General features: G+C 42.5%; 1 protein-coding gene across 1 annotated transcript; it reads left to right on the top strand.

The window, feature by feature from the left end:
• On the top strand, nucleotides 1-1,842 carry LOC123087699 (phytosulfokine receptor 1-like). Its single transcript, XM_044509791.1, has one exon. It carries the CDS (start codon nucleotides 123-125, stop codon nucleotides 1,413-1,415), a length of 1,293 nt encoding a protein of 430 aa, XP_044365726.1. The 5' UTR covers nucleotides 1-122; the 3' UTR covers nucleotides 1,416-1,842.
• The last annotated feature ends 12,254 nt before the right edge of the window (nucleotides 1,843-14,096 follow it).

Raw genomic sequence — 14,096 nt, 5'->3', positions numbered from 1 at the left:
TAAGATAGATGCACCGCCCAAGCAGTTTTGCCAACAACACTTGGGAATCACTTTGCATTCCAGAAAAGGCTTCCGGCCTAGTAGTTGCGTTTGCGGATACGTAGCATACCACAGCTGAGTCCATGGCGAGATGCTGCCTGCTGCTCCTCTTCTGGGCGTTCCTCTGGCCGGCGGCCAGCGCGGTGCCGTGTCACCCCGACGACCTTCGCTCGCTGCGGGGTTTCGCCGGAGACCTCAGCGGCGGGGCCGTCCTGCTCCGCACCGCATGGTCCGGCGCCTCGTGCTGCAGCTGGGAAGGTGTGGGCTGCGATGGCACCAGCGCTCGCGTCACGGTGCTGCGGCTCCCCTCGCGCGGCCTCACGGGGCCCATCCCAGGAGCCTCTCTAGCCGGCCTCGTGTGGCTGGAGGAACTCTTCCTCGGCTCAAACTCTTTCATGGGCGTCCTCCCAGACGCGCTCTTCGGGCTCGCTAGGCTAAGGAAGCTTTCACTCGCATCCAACGAGCTCACCGGCCAGCTGAGCTCACGCTTCGGGGAGCTCACACACCTCACCTTGTTGGATTTGTCCACCAACCGCTTCTTCGGCCGCCTCCCGGACGTGTTCGACGATCTCACGTCGCTAGAGCATTTGGCCGCACACTCCAATGGCTTCTCCGGCTTCCTGCCGCCGTCTCTGTCATCACTATCATCTCTTCGTGGGCTCAACCTCCGGAACAACACCTTGTCCGGCCCGATTGCTCGTGTTAGCTTCTCCGGCATGCCACTTCTTGCTTCCGTTGACTTCTCCACAAACTACCTGACTGGGTGGCTCCCGGCCAGCCTTGCGGGCTGTGGCGAGCTCAAGTCGCTCAACCTTGCCAACAACACATTGGTTGGCACCATCCCGTCGTGGATTGGTGAGTTTGACCACCTTTGGTACTTGAATCTCTCAAATAATTCATTCGTTGGCGAGGTACCCAAAAGTTTGTTACGGCTCAAGGGCCTCGCCACCGCGGGTCGTTCATCGGGTATGGTTTTCACTAACATGCTATTGTATGTAAATGACAAAAGAAGAGCACTCAATGAACAACCAAATACCATAACTGGGAGCAACAACACTGTCAGATCTGGGCGCAACAACAGCATGTCTGGGAATGATAACACTGTCATATCCGGAGACAACAACGCTGTGTCTGGGAGCTTCAACACCCTTGTATGTGGGGACAACAATGTTCTAACTGGGGACCACCATGTCGTATCTGGGAGCAACCATATTGTAACTAACAGCTACAATAAAGTATCTGGGTGCACCAATAATGTATCCGGGAGCCACCATACCGTATCCGGTAGCAACAATGCCGTATCTGGTAGCAACAATACGGTATCTGGGAGCAACCATGTCGTATCCGGGAGCAACAAAATTGTAACCGACGGTTAATGATCTATAAGTGGATCGATTCCATCTACAAGTGCGAGATCCCAGAGCACAACAAAGAGAGTCGTGAACAGAAGACGTTCTTCACTCAGAACTGAAAACCTGGGTACATGGACCCCATTCCAATATCTTGTTCCAAGTTTGGGAGGGCACCATAAAGATCTTTTGTATCTTTACTGTTTTTAGCATATTTAAATTTCCGCAATTATATACATCCGTATGTAGTACGTATTGAATTTTCTAAAAGGGCTTATATTTAGAAACAGATGGAGTAGTATGTATTTCCGTACTTGCAATACTAATGTTAACTTCCAGCCTATCATGAGAATTATATCCAGCGATGCACTCATCGCCTATTGATGAATGTCTTTGTTACAGCTTGTGGTTATTGTTATTAGATATGTGAATCCTGTTGAATGATCCCTTACTTGATAGTTTCGAATTGGCCATGGCTATTCGGCGCCATTAGTGCTAACTGTCAACAACAACTTATTCTTTGCGGATAGATACAAATTGTGAGGTGGGGAAGTGGGTATGATAAGCTGTTGTTGCTAGGTTACGACGAGGCTGTGGCAGTGCATGGTTCATATACAGATGGTTGGACGTTCGCATGTACTCCCTCTGTTCCAGATTACTCATCACAGAAATGGATATATTTAGAACTAAAATACATTAGATACATCTATACTTGCGACAAGTAATTCAGAACGGAGGGAATACCCACTTGCACTTGCATGAGCTGCACTCGACCTGACTTTGACCGGCTTTGGAGGTCTCTCTCTCTCGACCTGACTTTGACTGGCTTTGGAGTTCTCTCTCTCTCTCTCTCTCTCTCTCTCTCTCTCTCTCTCATGTAGTCACTAGATAAGGAGCGCGCCTTGGCGCGAGGGTGCCGGTCCCAACATTTTGGTCAAGCAGTTGGAAGCGATGCCATCCAAACATAGATAGTGGTAGTGCCTTTGTCTTCGTTATTAATCAAAGAACATGTACTGTGCTTTTAGATGACCATCAATGAAAACTCCTACTTCCTCTTTCCATGTTCCAAGGAGAAGCTAATGCAGCTTGTAGTGACGGATACTTGAAAGCAAAGGATATGTAGCATCCCCGGGCTTCATTTTCCTAAGGATACTGTGAAACCTCTAAAAAATCATTACAATGGGCTAATAAACCTAGGAAAGCTATACAACAGAAATGATGAAGTGGTGTGTTCTTAATGAAAATAGGAACATATTTTTAGAGAACAAATATATATCAATCTATTTAATACATGTAATAGCAACTCCTTGTGTACACAATGAGGGCGATTAAGGAATGCATTCCAGTCACTTTCAATATAAGGAAACGGAAAGTAGCAGTTCTGATAATTGACAGCAACAGGTAACCATAAGTTAGCTCATCACAAATCTATACCAATATAAAAAGGCCCAGAGAGGCAGATCCAATAAATCTGGACCATCCATTTGTGTTAATCCAATAGTCATTATTGTTCTAATGGTGAGTACTAAACATATTTAGCGTTAAACGTCTTTCTCCTGATCCCCTTCCTTTCCTACGAAAGAAAAGGGGAACTGCCGCACGCACGACGCTGCCTCTCTCCGCCCCAACCGCCTCTGCCCGTCGCACCTTCCCGCTGTCGCCCCCATCACACCTTCAAGAACGCCCCCACCCATCGCCTCCTCCTGCACAGCTTGGCCGCCCGGCGGGATGCCGCCTCCTAATAGACCTACTGGCCGGCCATCGGGGACGCCCACCCATCACCTCGCCTCGGACGCCGGCCGTCGGGGATGGCGCCTCCTGCATCGCCTGGCCGGCCGGCGGGACGCCGCCTCCTACTACATCTTCTGGCCGGCCGTCGGGGACGCGGCCCCTACTACATCGCCCGGCCGACCGTCGGGGAGGCCGCCTCCTCCAATGCTGCCTCCCCACCATCCAACGATGCCGCCGCCCTTCACCGCGTCGGCCGCTGCCCTCACTCCGACGCTGCGAGCTGCGGCGCCACCGCCCTTCACCGCGTCGGCCGCTGCCCTCACTCCGACGTTGCAAGCCGCCTAACCGGCCTGATCCACTCGATCTGGATTGCCAACCCTCCAGACTTTCTTTGATATGTACATCTCCAATCAAATCTGATCTCAAAGTTCATTTTTTGTTTGTAATCTGGAATCTGGACGAAATTTGACAATTGTACTAAACTTGTTGCAGGGTTGGGAAGAATGCAGACGGTTGAATCACCGAAGAGGAGCTCAAAGAGTTGACAAATGAGCTCGAAGAATGCTGTCACGAGTAATGACAGTTGAAGCTACGTAGTGTGTTGTTTGTTCACAACCGGTCATATCAATGCTTATGACTTTCTCTTGCGTTGTCAGGTCCTCACTCGGCACGGCCTCTACAAACAACTCACCAAGATCCTTGAGTGCGTCGAGGAGTACACGGTGTTGATCATGGAGGAGCTCGACCCCAACCAGAACGGCTACATCGAGGTCCGTCCTTTTTCACCCTTCATCTCTTTCCGTGGAATACTTTGCTTTATGCACAACTGCTCTATAAGCTTACTTGAGTAGTATATTTATTTGATTGACTGGATGTGATCTGGAGGTGTGCTCAGGTTTTATTATAGCATGTTTAGATTTGATCTGAATCGTATCCTATGTAGCACTAGCCTAATTAGTTCGCCATGGAAGGGGACGGTGGCTGTGGAATTAGTGGCATCTCCTGGATGATGCGCTATGAAACGACTACATTACACAGTGATATGGAACTTTTGGTAGTAGCTAGGTAGTTGAGCTGATTTGAATAGATTGCGCTTTGATTTTTGGAATTTTCTTTTACCGGCTTGAGGACAAGGTATTTGCCCCCTCCCTTGGTTAGTACAATTTTAACCCATTTGTAGGAACCAGCTGGTGGTGTTAGACACACAAATACTTTTGGGAGGAGGCGTTTTGGCTCTCGGGTGCACATGCACCCACATGAACAATAAAATCAAAAAATAGTTTCCCTAAAAAATCAAAAAATAGTAATTTAAAAAAAATCTGGAATTTTTCATAAATGTTCGTGTTAGTGTCGCAAACATGCTTGATAATTTTCATGCAAAACGGAGCAACATCGTTTCGTCGGTGAAAAAAAAACAAATTTTGGTGTGACATTTTGGTGTAACAATTGATGTTCAATTTGTTTTTTTTGCACAGGCCAAAATGCTTTACCTTTCTGCCTATATTTTCAGGCAGATTTGGATTTTGTAAAGAACACATACAAATTTTGTTGAGATTTTTTTGACATTTCAAAATTCATTTTCCACAGGTAGGAGCATGTGCTCCCGGGAGCCGAATTGTATTTCCGATACTTTTGGTGCTACTTTTCTACAGAAAATTCATGTATCTACTACCCCTATAAAAGGAAAAGAGGACGGAGAACCAAACAATTAGATTCATCCATTAGCGAGATTTAATAGCCCTTAATCCTCCAATGTTTATCGCTACAAACCACGCATTAAGCCACCGCTAATCCATCCATCGCTAAGCCCGCCGTTCCAAAAAAAAAAAACTGCCACAACCCACGCACGCTCGCACGCCCCCTCCTGCTCCTCCTCCTCACATCGCGTCGCACCGCACGTCGCCTCCTACTCCTCCCCTGCCTCACCCCGTCGCCCCGCCGCCGCTCCGTCCTCCCGCAGCCCGGGTCGCTCTCATCCCTCAAGCAGCGTTGACGGCGGGACGCAGCGGGCTGGGCCTGCATCGGCGGTGCTGGTGTCCATCTCCTTCGTCGAGTGGCGGCGGCGCAGCGGGACGCAGTGGCCTGACCTGGATCGGCGGCAGCGCGGGACCTACCGGGCTCGGCCTGCGTTGGCGGCGGCGGGGTCCATCTCCTCCGTCGAGCAGCGGCGACAGCACGGCCTGCATCGGCGGCAACAGCGGCAAGGTCCATCTCCTCCCTTAAGCTATGGCGGCTTGAGACACAGCGGGCTCGGCCGCGAAGGTGGGTTTCTCCAACGGGGCATTCGATTCCTGGCCTCTGTTCGTCGACCTCGCTCTACGGTGAGACGCATTGCGTAGCCTCTGCCCTCTAGCACCATGGCAGCATGCTGTGTGAACGCCCCCAGGGAGGCACACTGGTAGGGGCTGCACCATGTAGCGTGTGGATGCCCACCAAATGTTCGATGAGTTCCCCTAATTGATCTCTCTATATAGCTAGCCCTCTCTATTTCAGTCTCTCACTGCTCTCCATGCCTTGTGTCATCCATATATGATCTTATTTTGTTTCAGTTTTTTGCTAGATTTAACACTGACATTTGTTTAAATCATATCCATGTGGAACCATTAAAATGGAGCACATAAAGCTGCATAGGCAACAACTTCAAAGGAATCAGCACGGTGATGTGTTTCTATATGTTCAGTGTGATTAGAAAGTAGAAACCAACATGCTGACTGCTAAACCATATGCACAGGATCATAGAAAATTATTATCCTATATGCACAGGATCGTATAAAATTATTATTAATGTCTACATTGAAAAGGATCCAAACTCTAAACAAGTGATTGGTGAACATTTTTTATCTAGGTTCAGAAGTTGATAAGCCATTACAGTTCTTTCATTGTGCAGGCAACCTCAGGTACGATGAGACGGCTTTCTTTTGCTTCTATCGTCACATTGCTGAATACGATTTTGAATCTCAACTGCACTTGACTGCACCTTCTATCTCGATCTGCTTGACAACTTATAATTTGCACAAGCATTCCCCTGCATAGTTTGTCCTTGATCTGAAAGAACAATTCCTGATGATATATTCCAAATCAGGTCATTGCCTGGATCCTATGAACAATATGTACAGTCACACTTTCGTTATCCATTTACCATCAAGTAAGTTTTCACTATGTTTTGTTTCAGTTCCGTTTCAGAATCCCTAAACCATATAGATTGCAGAGCTAAGCTAGATGATGGACATCTTCACTAATAAGCAGGTCTGCTTACCACATTCCTCTTGTTTTCTACAGTTGACGACTTCAAATTATTCAAGAGTGCGCGACGCACAAGACTGTAAGGTTTCTGCACTTGCATCCATAGAAATCTGGGTGTTGGTATATTCTGTTTTGGATGGATTTTGAAGGGAACTTTGTTTTTATCGAGGACCGGACAATACTAAGAGACTAACAAGAATACAATAAATTACTGGATCATTCATAGTTCCCTAGCCTAGAATAGAACCTGTTGTGGTAACTATCTTGGGGCTCTAGAAATAATTCCTCTGAAACTGAATCATTCAGTCATACCTTCACTTTAGTAAATAATGGCTCTGGATACTGGGATCTCTCATCTTGGATTTTTTATATACTGCATTGCAAAACCAGAAGCTCAAGCTAGGTTAGGCTAGGCTAGGCTCACAAAATAATGATGACGATTACTTAGCTAAAATCCTAAGATCTGGAATTCCCAACCCATTTGATCTAGCTGGCAGCAAGAATAATGAACAGAAATCATTATGCCCGGCTGTGTCGTGAATATGCCTAATCAAGTACCATATGGATATGATTTCATTGTGTTTGCCTTGTGAAATGGATGCAGATGTGGTCATCGAAGTTTGATCTGGTCGCGGACAAATGTGTCGAGCTGCATATTTAACCAGGTATATTTAATCATTTTGAACAGTTATTTAACCGGTGCTAATACAAATAAATACCTGCGGCAACATTTCAACCAGATAGTTCATCTATTTGTATTGGACCAGAAGTGGGTTTGGATTAATAGTTGATACTATATTGCTAATATTAGGAGCACTCATATTTCAGAATTTTGGTTAAATTGGTTGTGTATTGTATAGCTGATATTGATATGTTGCACTGTATTCAAACCCATTGATATATTGCAGCCATATATTTCCTATTTCTTGGTGAATCAGGATTGCAGTTGATATCCCAGTCGTAAGAGTTCAAGTGCGAGTCCATCGTGATATGAACTTCCATCCCCATTTTCTGTTTTTTGGTGAATATATATTGTTGATTTCAGTTTTTGTAACGGTTATTTAAGTGGATATGATAAATTGATAATTACGTAGAATGGAAATGCAATGGGCAGGAAAATATATGAGAAGAATCAAGAAAATATATGTCGGGCTCTGTATTTGAAACATAGTTTTAAATAGCCGGCTATAGCTCCGATATAGCCTTTTCAGCAAGGTGCCGCTAAATGGTCGCCTTCACAAATAGCCCGCTATAGCTCCGCTATAGCTGATTTGGAGTCTCGCCGCTATTTTCCATAGCCCGCTATGTAAAACATTGTTTTGAAATGGAACGAAACTATACATATTGTTGTCCAGACATACTATGCAATCAAATTGGTAGAACCCATGTGCCCTGTTGTGATTTCAGTTACTTTCAAGTTTCAATATTTTTCAAGTGATTTTGATCCCTTGTCCAATGTGTATATGTCTGCAAAGCTTGAGTGTAAGTGGCTAATGGTCAGATCCAAGGTGTCATTCATTGCATGACACCACCAGACTGGGGAGTTCATGGGGCAGCTCTACGATGCATTTTTCTTCTTCTTCTGAAGTTTGTGTTAAGTTCGTTGTTTGATTAGCTGATTATAGGAAACAGTTTATGCCCTGATATATCAAAATGCATGACAATTCTTTCCTATTTGATAAATTTATAATCAGTTGGTTGGAGACAATCCTATCAAAAACCCTGGCCTACACCACCCGCATTAGAGAGCACTGTGATTCCATGTTTGTTGTTTGCTTTGTGTTCATCCATTTGATACTTTCTACATTTGTTTAACAGTTTCTTCTTGCAGATTAAGATAAGTGTTTACATCCAAGGGTTGCGACTGCATCTCCTTGAAGAATTGTCAATTTCATGTGACATATTATCTTCAAAATGTTCTGTATGTGCTAGGGTTGGCATGCTGTTGGAAATTGAAATAAAGGGTCTTGATATTGTGCCCGTCTGTTCTATTTGATCCCGAAAAAATGTGTTAGCATATTGTTACAAAGTTAATTTATGGGATATGATAAGGAACTGATGTAAGGCATACAAATATGCATCTTGCATTTTATTATCCTTGTGTGAAAAAATAGTCCATGCCAACTTGACAACATCAACTGGTTTGTATGCTAAATATCTTTGTGATATAGTGAATGGACATGCTAACTGGTAGTTATGGGAACGCCATGACATGTATGGCGGCAGGGAAGGATAAATTGAAAGCTTGCAGATTGTATGCCTGGATGAGAGTGCGGAGTATCGCTGACTCTACATTGTGTAAATTTTTTTGTATCCATGGTAGTAGAGAAGGATTGGGTCCTTGCCCTTAATGCATGGATGAGCGGGTTTGGAGGAAAAAACATTGTACAATCGTAATTTGTTGTGTATCTGAGTCCTCAATTTTATACGACTATTCTATTGTATTTTCATTGGTAATTTTGTTGTTATCACACGTGTCTTATTTGCCTCTTTACATTTTTCTATAATATACTTTACATTTTTAGTGCATGTGATATGGCAAACAAGTATTGTGGCGGTTTATATGATATCGAAAAGCGTATTTTTGAGAGCTCACATATGTTGTGTTTGATCCTGATCCAGTACCCAATATAAGCATCTTAAGTTAAATTCATATTTTATTGTATGACCAAAGGATAAATCTTATGGTTTAGGCAAGTTTGTGAAGTAATAGATCCAGTCAAGATTTAAACTTGGAGAGTGCTTGGATGTACTCCAAAATCATTGCACATGCTCGGTTGTAGATATATGCGGTGAGCTTTAGGATTTCAATATTATCGCTTGTGTGCTCAAGTAACCTTTTAGTGCTTAAAACAAAAGAAACTATTGTATCACTCCTGCAATCCACATGAAAGCGAAAGAGAGAAAAAGTCCACCATAATCTTGTCTTCCTATTACTAAATGGATAAAGATAAACGATCATTTTCAGTATGAAATGTACAACTCCCAACTTGTATGTTACTTGCTCATCATGCTGAATGGTGTTTACCTTGTACATACTGGAATTGCATGCAAAACAAAGTGACAGATGGTCTACAATAAATGATCTGGTTGAATTCATCTCCAGGGTAAAAGAAGTCAACCAGCATGAATGTCGTTTGGTTGGAAATATTATTGCCTTGAAAATGTTGGAGTGCATTCTTCACATCTGACGTTGCGAAACTCAACATTGATATTGCCTGGTAAAGCATGTCATTGTAAATTCTTGTGGGGAGAAAGGTATAACTTGCAATTTGCTATATTGTCCCCAAAATACATGAGGTTCAGACATATAATTATCTATTTCTGTAGTTTGTGATCAACAAAAATGCTCAGAGTTTTTGAAATACCAACAATGATCTCTATTTATAGAGGTAAATAATAATAAAAAATCACATTCAACAACTTTAAACCTAACTCTCAATAGTTGTAAGTGCTTGAAAATGTGATCTCGGACCTCCCATGCTAACTTAGAAAGAATTGTACCATGTCATATGAATGTTTTGTTTTTTGTTGTTATTTTCTTACACTAGCATGGCGAACTATAGGCATGTGGTAGTATGCATGAGACATGTTGGCAAGATGTATTTCATTGAGAGTAGATGTTTCTATGAAAAATGCATTAGCTGAGACGTGCGTTGCACGTGCAAGCTTACTAGTGAAAGAAATGATTGGAGCTCCAAGGACCAATATGTAGCTTTGTTGTCCCAGTTATAAAATATAATAATATCCGCTTCACAGGTACATGAATAATTTCTCTTATAGTGTGAAATAAACCTCAACACAATTAGTATGCTATGGATCCCTTTATGGATATACTAATAAAACTCTAAAAAAGGATAAATCACCTTATATAATCCTGACTTACTTGCAAACAATCTGTACTTATCTATTTATGGTCTTCATAATACAGTCAAGCTCTTGCTTTCCTGAATCAGAAACAACAGTCACAACAGTCGGGCAGGACCACCACATGCACCAAAAAAAAGGTTAAACACACGCACAAAGGAATAAAGAAGGCACAGGGACCAGCCAAACCCCTTAACTTGTAAACTGAAAATCTATATGTTCTCAACTGATGGTTGAGACAATCAACCAACCAACAAATATAAGATACGACAGATTTGCAGGTAAGCACAAGGAGACCATATTATTCAACAACTTGTTGATTCAAATGCAATAGCACTGTCCTTGTCAGCACATTTAAAAATTACAGAGATCTTTATCAAGGATATACATGTGCATTTCATCTCCATTACGGTTTGAACATATAAAAAGAAGAAACAATGAATATCTGTAAGAAAGGACAACAAAATTGAGTGTTAAAAGAATGGAGTGGAAAAATAAAGAGAAGATGAGCTCACCAGCGGCTCCTAACAACTACGACACACGTTGCCATACTAACAAACACTGGCTAGTATACCTTAGGGGTGTGCATATGTTACAACCTGCTACTTAAACAATCTGAACTTGAACCTAACTTCTATTGAATGATTCAAGATGTGGTGCTGCATATACAATACCTAGTAGATACTGCTTTAACTAAAAACTAAACCTACAGCTCTCTGATGTCAGAGTAGCATGATTCAATTTGTAAATAAGAATGCGTGTGTCGCACTATTACATACAGGAAACACAAGCATTCTCATTTACTATGAATATACTTGGAAGGAATAGTGTGGCCTTTCCAGAAGGAAAATACATCTCAAATACACTTCAGAACCACAGGTATTGGCATAGACACTAAACATACGTATCAAGTCCACTACAAAGCATAAGATGAAGAGGAGCAGGATAAACTTCTATGTTACAGAAATGAGTGCAAACTGCAGGCATTTATTCAATATAAAACCAAGGATACACTGGACTTGAGGCCACCAAGCAAAACCTGAAATAAACATGAAACAAAGACATAAGAAACCATAGCAAATCTCGACACGGGTACAACTTGCAAGACTCTGGGCATGAAGGCAAAACTGGCTAGTCACATGAGAGGAAATAAAACAACATTTTTCTGCCCCAACTCCTATTTGTGATCACCTCAAATGCCAAATACACTACAGCCAAGAAAGAAAACATTAACCAGCTAGAGAATATAAACACCTGGCGGCTACGGCGATGGTCCGTCTTGCTACTGCCGGTGACCGATGGTGGACGGAGTGCGTGTTTCTCACCGTCTCCAGTGGTGTCGTGCCCAGGAGGTCGTCATAGATCACCCCCCTGCGTGCATCGAGAGGGTGCGCCTGGATCTGCCGGTCAGCAGCGGTGCCGATGAGCTCACCTTGACCCGCCACTCCCCCCTGCGCGCACTCCCCCTGTAGCAACATGAGTGGCGGCAACTGCATCCAACTTGTCTATTTTGTCAAAATAAGAAAGCAGAAGGTCATCTGTAAGGAGAGAACACCATATCGCCAAAAATCAAATGCTTAAGCTTGAAACTGATCCTACCAAGAAGAAACATTTAAGAAAGTACAGCAAGCATTGACAAAAACATAGGAGCAGCTATTTCAAATAAATCTGAGTGCTAAAAACTCCATTAAAGAAGTGAAAATCTAGTTAGATATATTAATATCTTAGTACAAGTATAGATAATTTGATATCTGATATAAAAGATGCTTTAGTTAACTATGCTCAAAGGACCGAGACTCTAGTCAGATGATTCTAAGATAATATCAAGATGCATTAGAAATAACTCGCATAATATATACCATACAGAAAAAATATACACCTACAACAAAACCATTTTAATTGGCTGACAATACAATAAAATAAAGAGGAGTAATCAGTATCTGTCAGAAATATCAATCAACAAAAAGTGTTGCTCTAGATTTTGATGTGTTAGGCAAAAGAGAAAATAAACAACTGCCAGCTTAATATTGGTTGGGAAGTAACATCAATGATGTAATCCTGCTAGACTAATAGGAAAATGAATAAGCATCTACCATATCCAAGTAGGAGTTAGAACCCAAATACTTGAACCTTCATAATATAATACAGTAATAAAAACAGAAGTTTCAGAGTATCAGCTCTATATACAAAATACTCTCATTGCTAAAATAAGGATAAGCTGTGTAAGTTCATCCTTATTTAACTCCTCTTTATGTAGATAGCATATTTTAAACTCTATAGTTGGAAGTTTGTTCAAACTGCAGGATCCAAAAATATGGAGTGGTGACGTACAGAATTGGGGAAAGCTTCAGAACAAACTAAAGAAAACGAAAGGAAATGTCCGCTCAATGGCTCGGATTAACCAAGCAACTTAATCACATCAGTCGAAAAATTGTTTATGGATACAAAATGGGACATGCTACCTCGGTCACTCTTTACATGAACAATCCAGCATTATCTCAAGAAAAATCTCAAAAAAATCCTGTAGTATTAATTTCTGTAGCATGAACAAATAGCTGCAACTGGTAACTTGCAAAAAAATAGAAGTAATAGTATCACAATGAATTAAAACAAGTCATTCAACCGATAACTTGCTGGGAGTGAGTCTTTCTAGTATAACAAAGTGCAACTTACTCTTAACCAGATTAAATCAAAGAATAACAACAAACAATAAAGGTATGCGAGAGAAGAAAACTTTACTTTAAACGGCTATAAACACTGGAGCATAAATAAGCAACACCTTTAAATAAAAATAAAAAGGGTTTAGTGTTCATTGCATAGTGGGCTCAGATTTGCCTTTCCTCGATCATATAACCTACCCCGTCATCTCTTATCACCAGATCAATCTGTTTACACAATGGAGCTGCCCTGATTATCACTCAACAAGAATGACCATCCAAGGTCAGATCAATAGGTATCACAGGATCAAAAAGGATTCTAGAGACAACAGGGAGGATCCAACTTGATACCCACAGGTGCCTTGATTGCTCAAAGGCACACTTATTCCAGCCACAGTTAATCATCATCGCCCTAGTGTTGGAAATATGCCCTAGAGGCAATAACAAAATGGTTACTATTATATTTCTTTGTTCATGATAATTGTCTATTGTTCATGCTATAATTGTGTTATCCGGAAATCGTAATACATGTGTGAATACATAGACCACAACACGTCCCTAGTGAGCCTCTAGTTGACTAGCTCGTTGATCAAAAGATAGTCATGGTTTCCTGACTATGGACATTGGATGTCATTGATAATGGGATCACATCATTAGGAGAATGATGTGATGGACAAGACCCAATCCTAAGCATAGCTTAAAGATTGTGTAGTTCGTTTGCTGTAGCTTTTCTGAATGTCAAGTATCATTTCCTTAGACCATGAGATCGTGCAACTCCCGGACACCGTAGGAGTGCCTTGGGTGTGCCAAATGTCACAACGTAACTGGGTGACTATAAAGGTACATTATAGGTATCTCCGAAAGTGTCTGTTGGGTTGGCATGAATCGAGACTGGGATTTGTCACTTTGTATGACGGAGAGGTATCTCTGGGCCCACTCGGTAATGCATCATCATAATGAGCTCAATGTGATCAAGTGGTTGATCATGGGATCATGCATTATGGTACGAGTAAAGTGACTTGCCGGTAACGAGACTGAACGAGGTATTGGGATACCGACGATCGAGTCTCGGGCAAGTAACGTACCGATTGACAAAGGGAATTGTATACGGATTGATTGAATCCTCGACATCGTGGTTCATCCGATGAGATCATCGAGGAGCATGTGGGAGCCAACATGGGTATCCAGATCCTGCTGTTGGTTATTGACC

This window comes from Triticum aestivum, chromosome 4A (assembly GCF_018294505.1).
Source record: "Triticum aestivum cultivar Chinese Spring chromosome 4A, IWGSC CS RefSeq v2.1, whole genome shotgun sequence".
Classification (NCBI taxonomy): Eukaryota; Viridiplantae; Streptophyta; class Magnoliopsida; order Poales; family Poaceae; genus Triticum; species Triticum aestivum.
Note: the sequence above shows the minus strand (reverse complement) of the source record. Positions and strands in the feature narration are given on the sequence as shown.

Coding starts and splice junctions, on each gene's coding strand:
- LOC123087699 (XM_044509791.1), top strand. CDS start 123: ATGGCGAGATGCTGCCTGCTGCTCCTCTTCTGGGCGTTCCTCTGGCCG.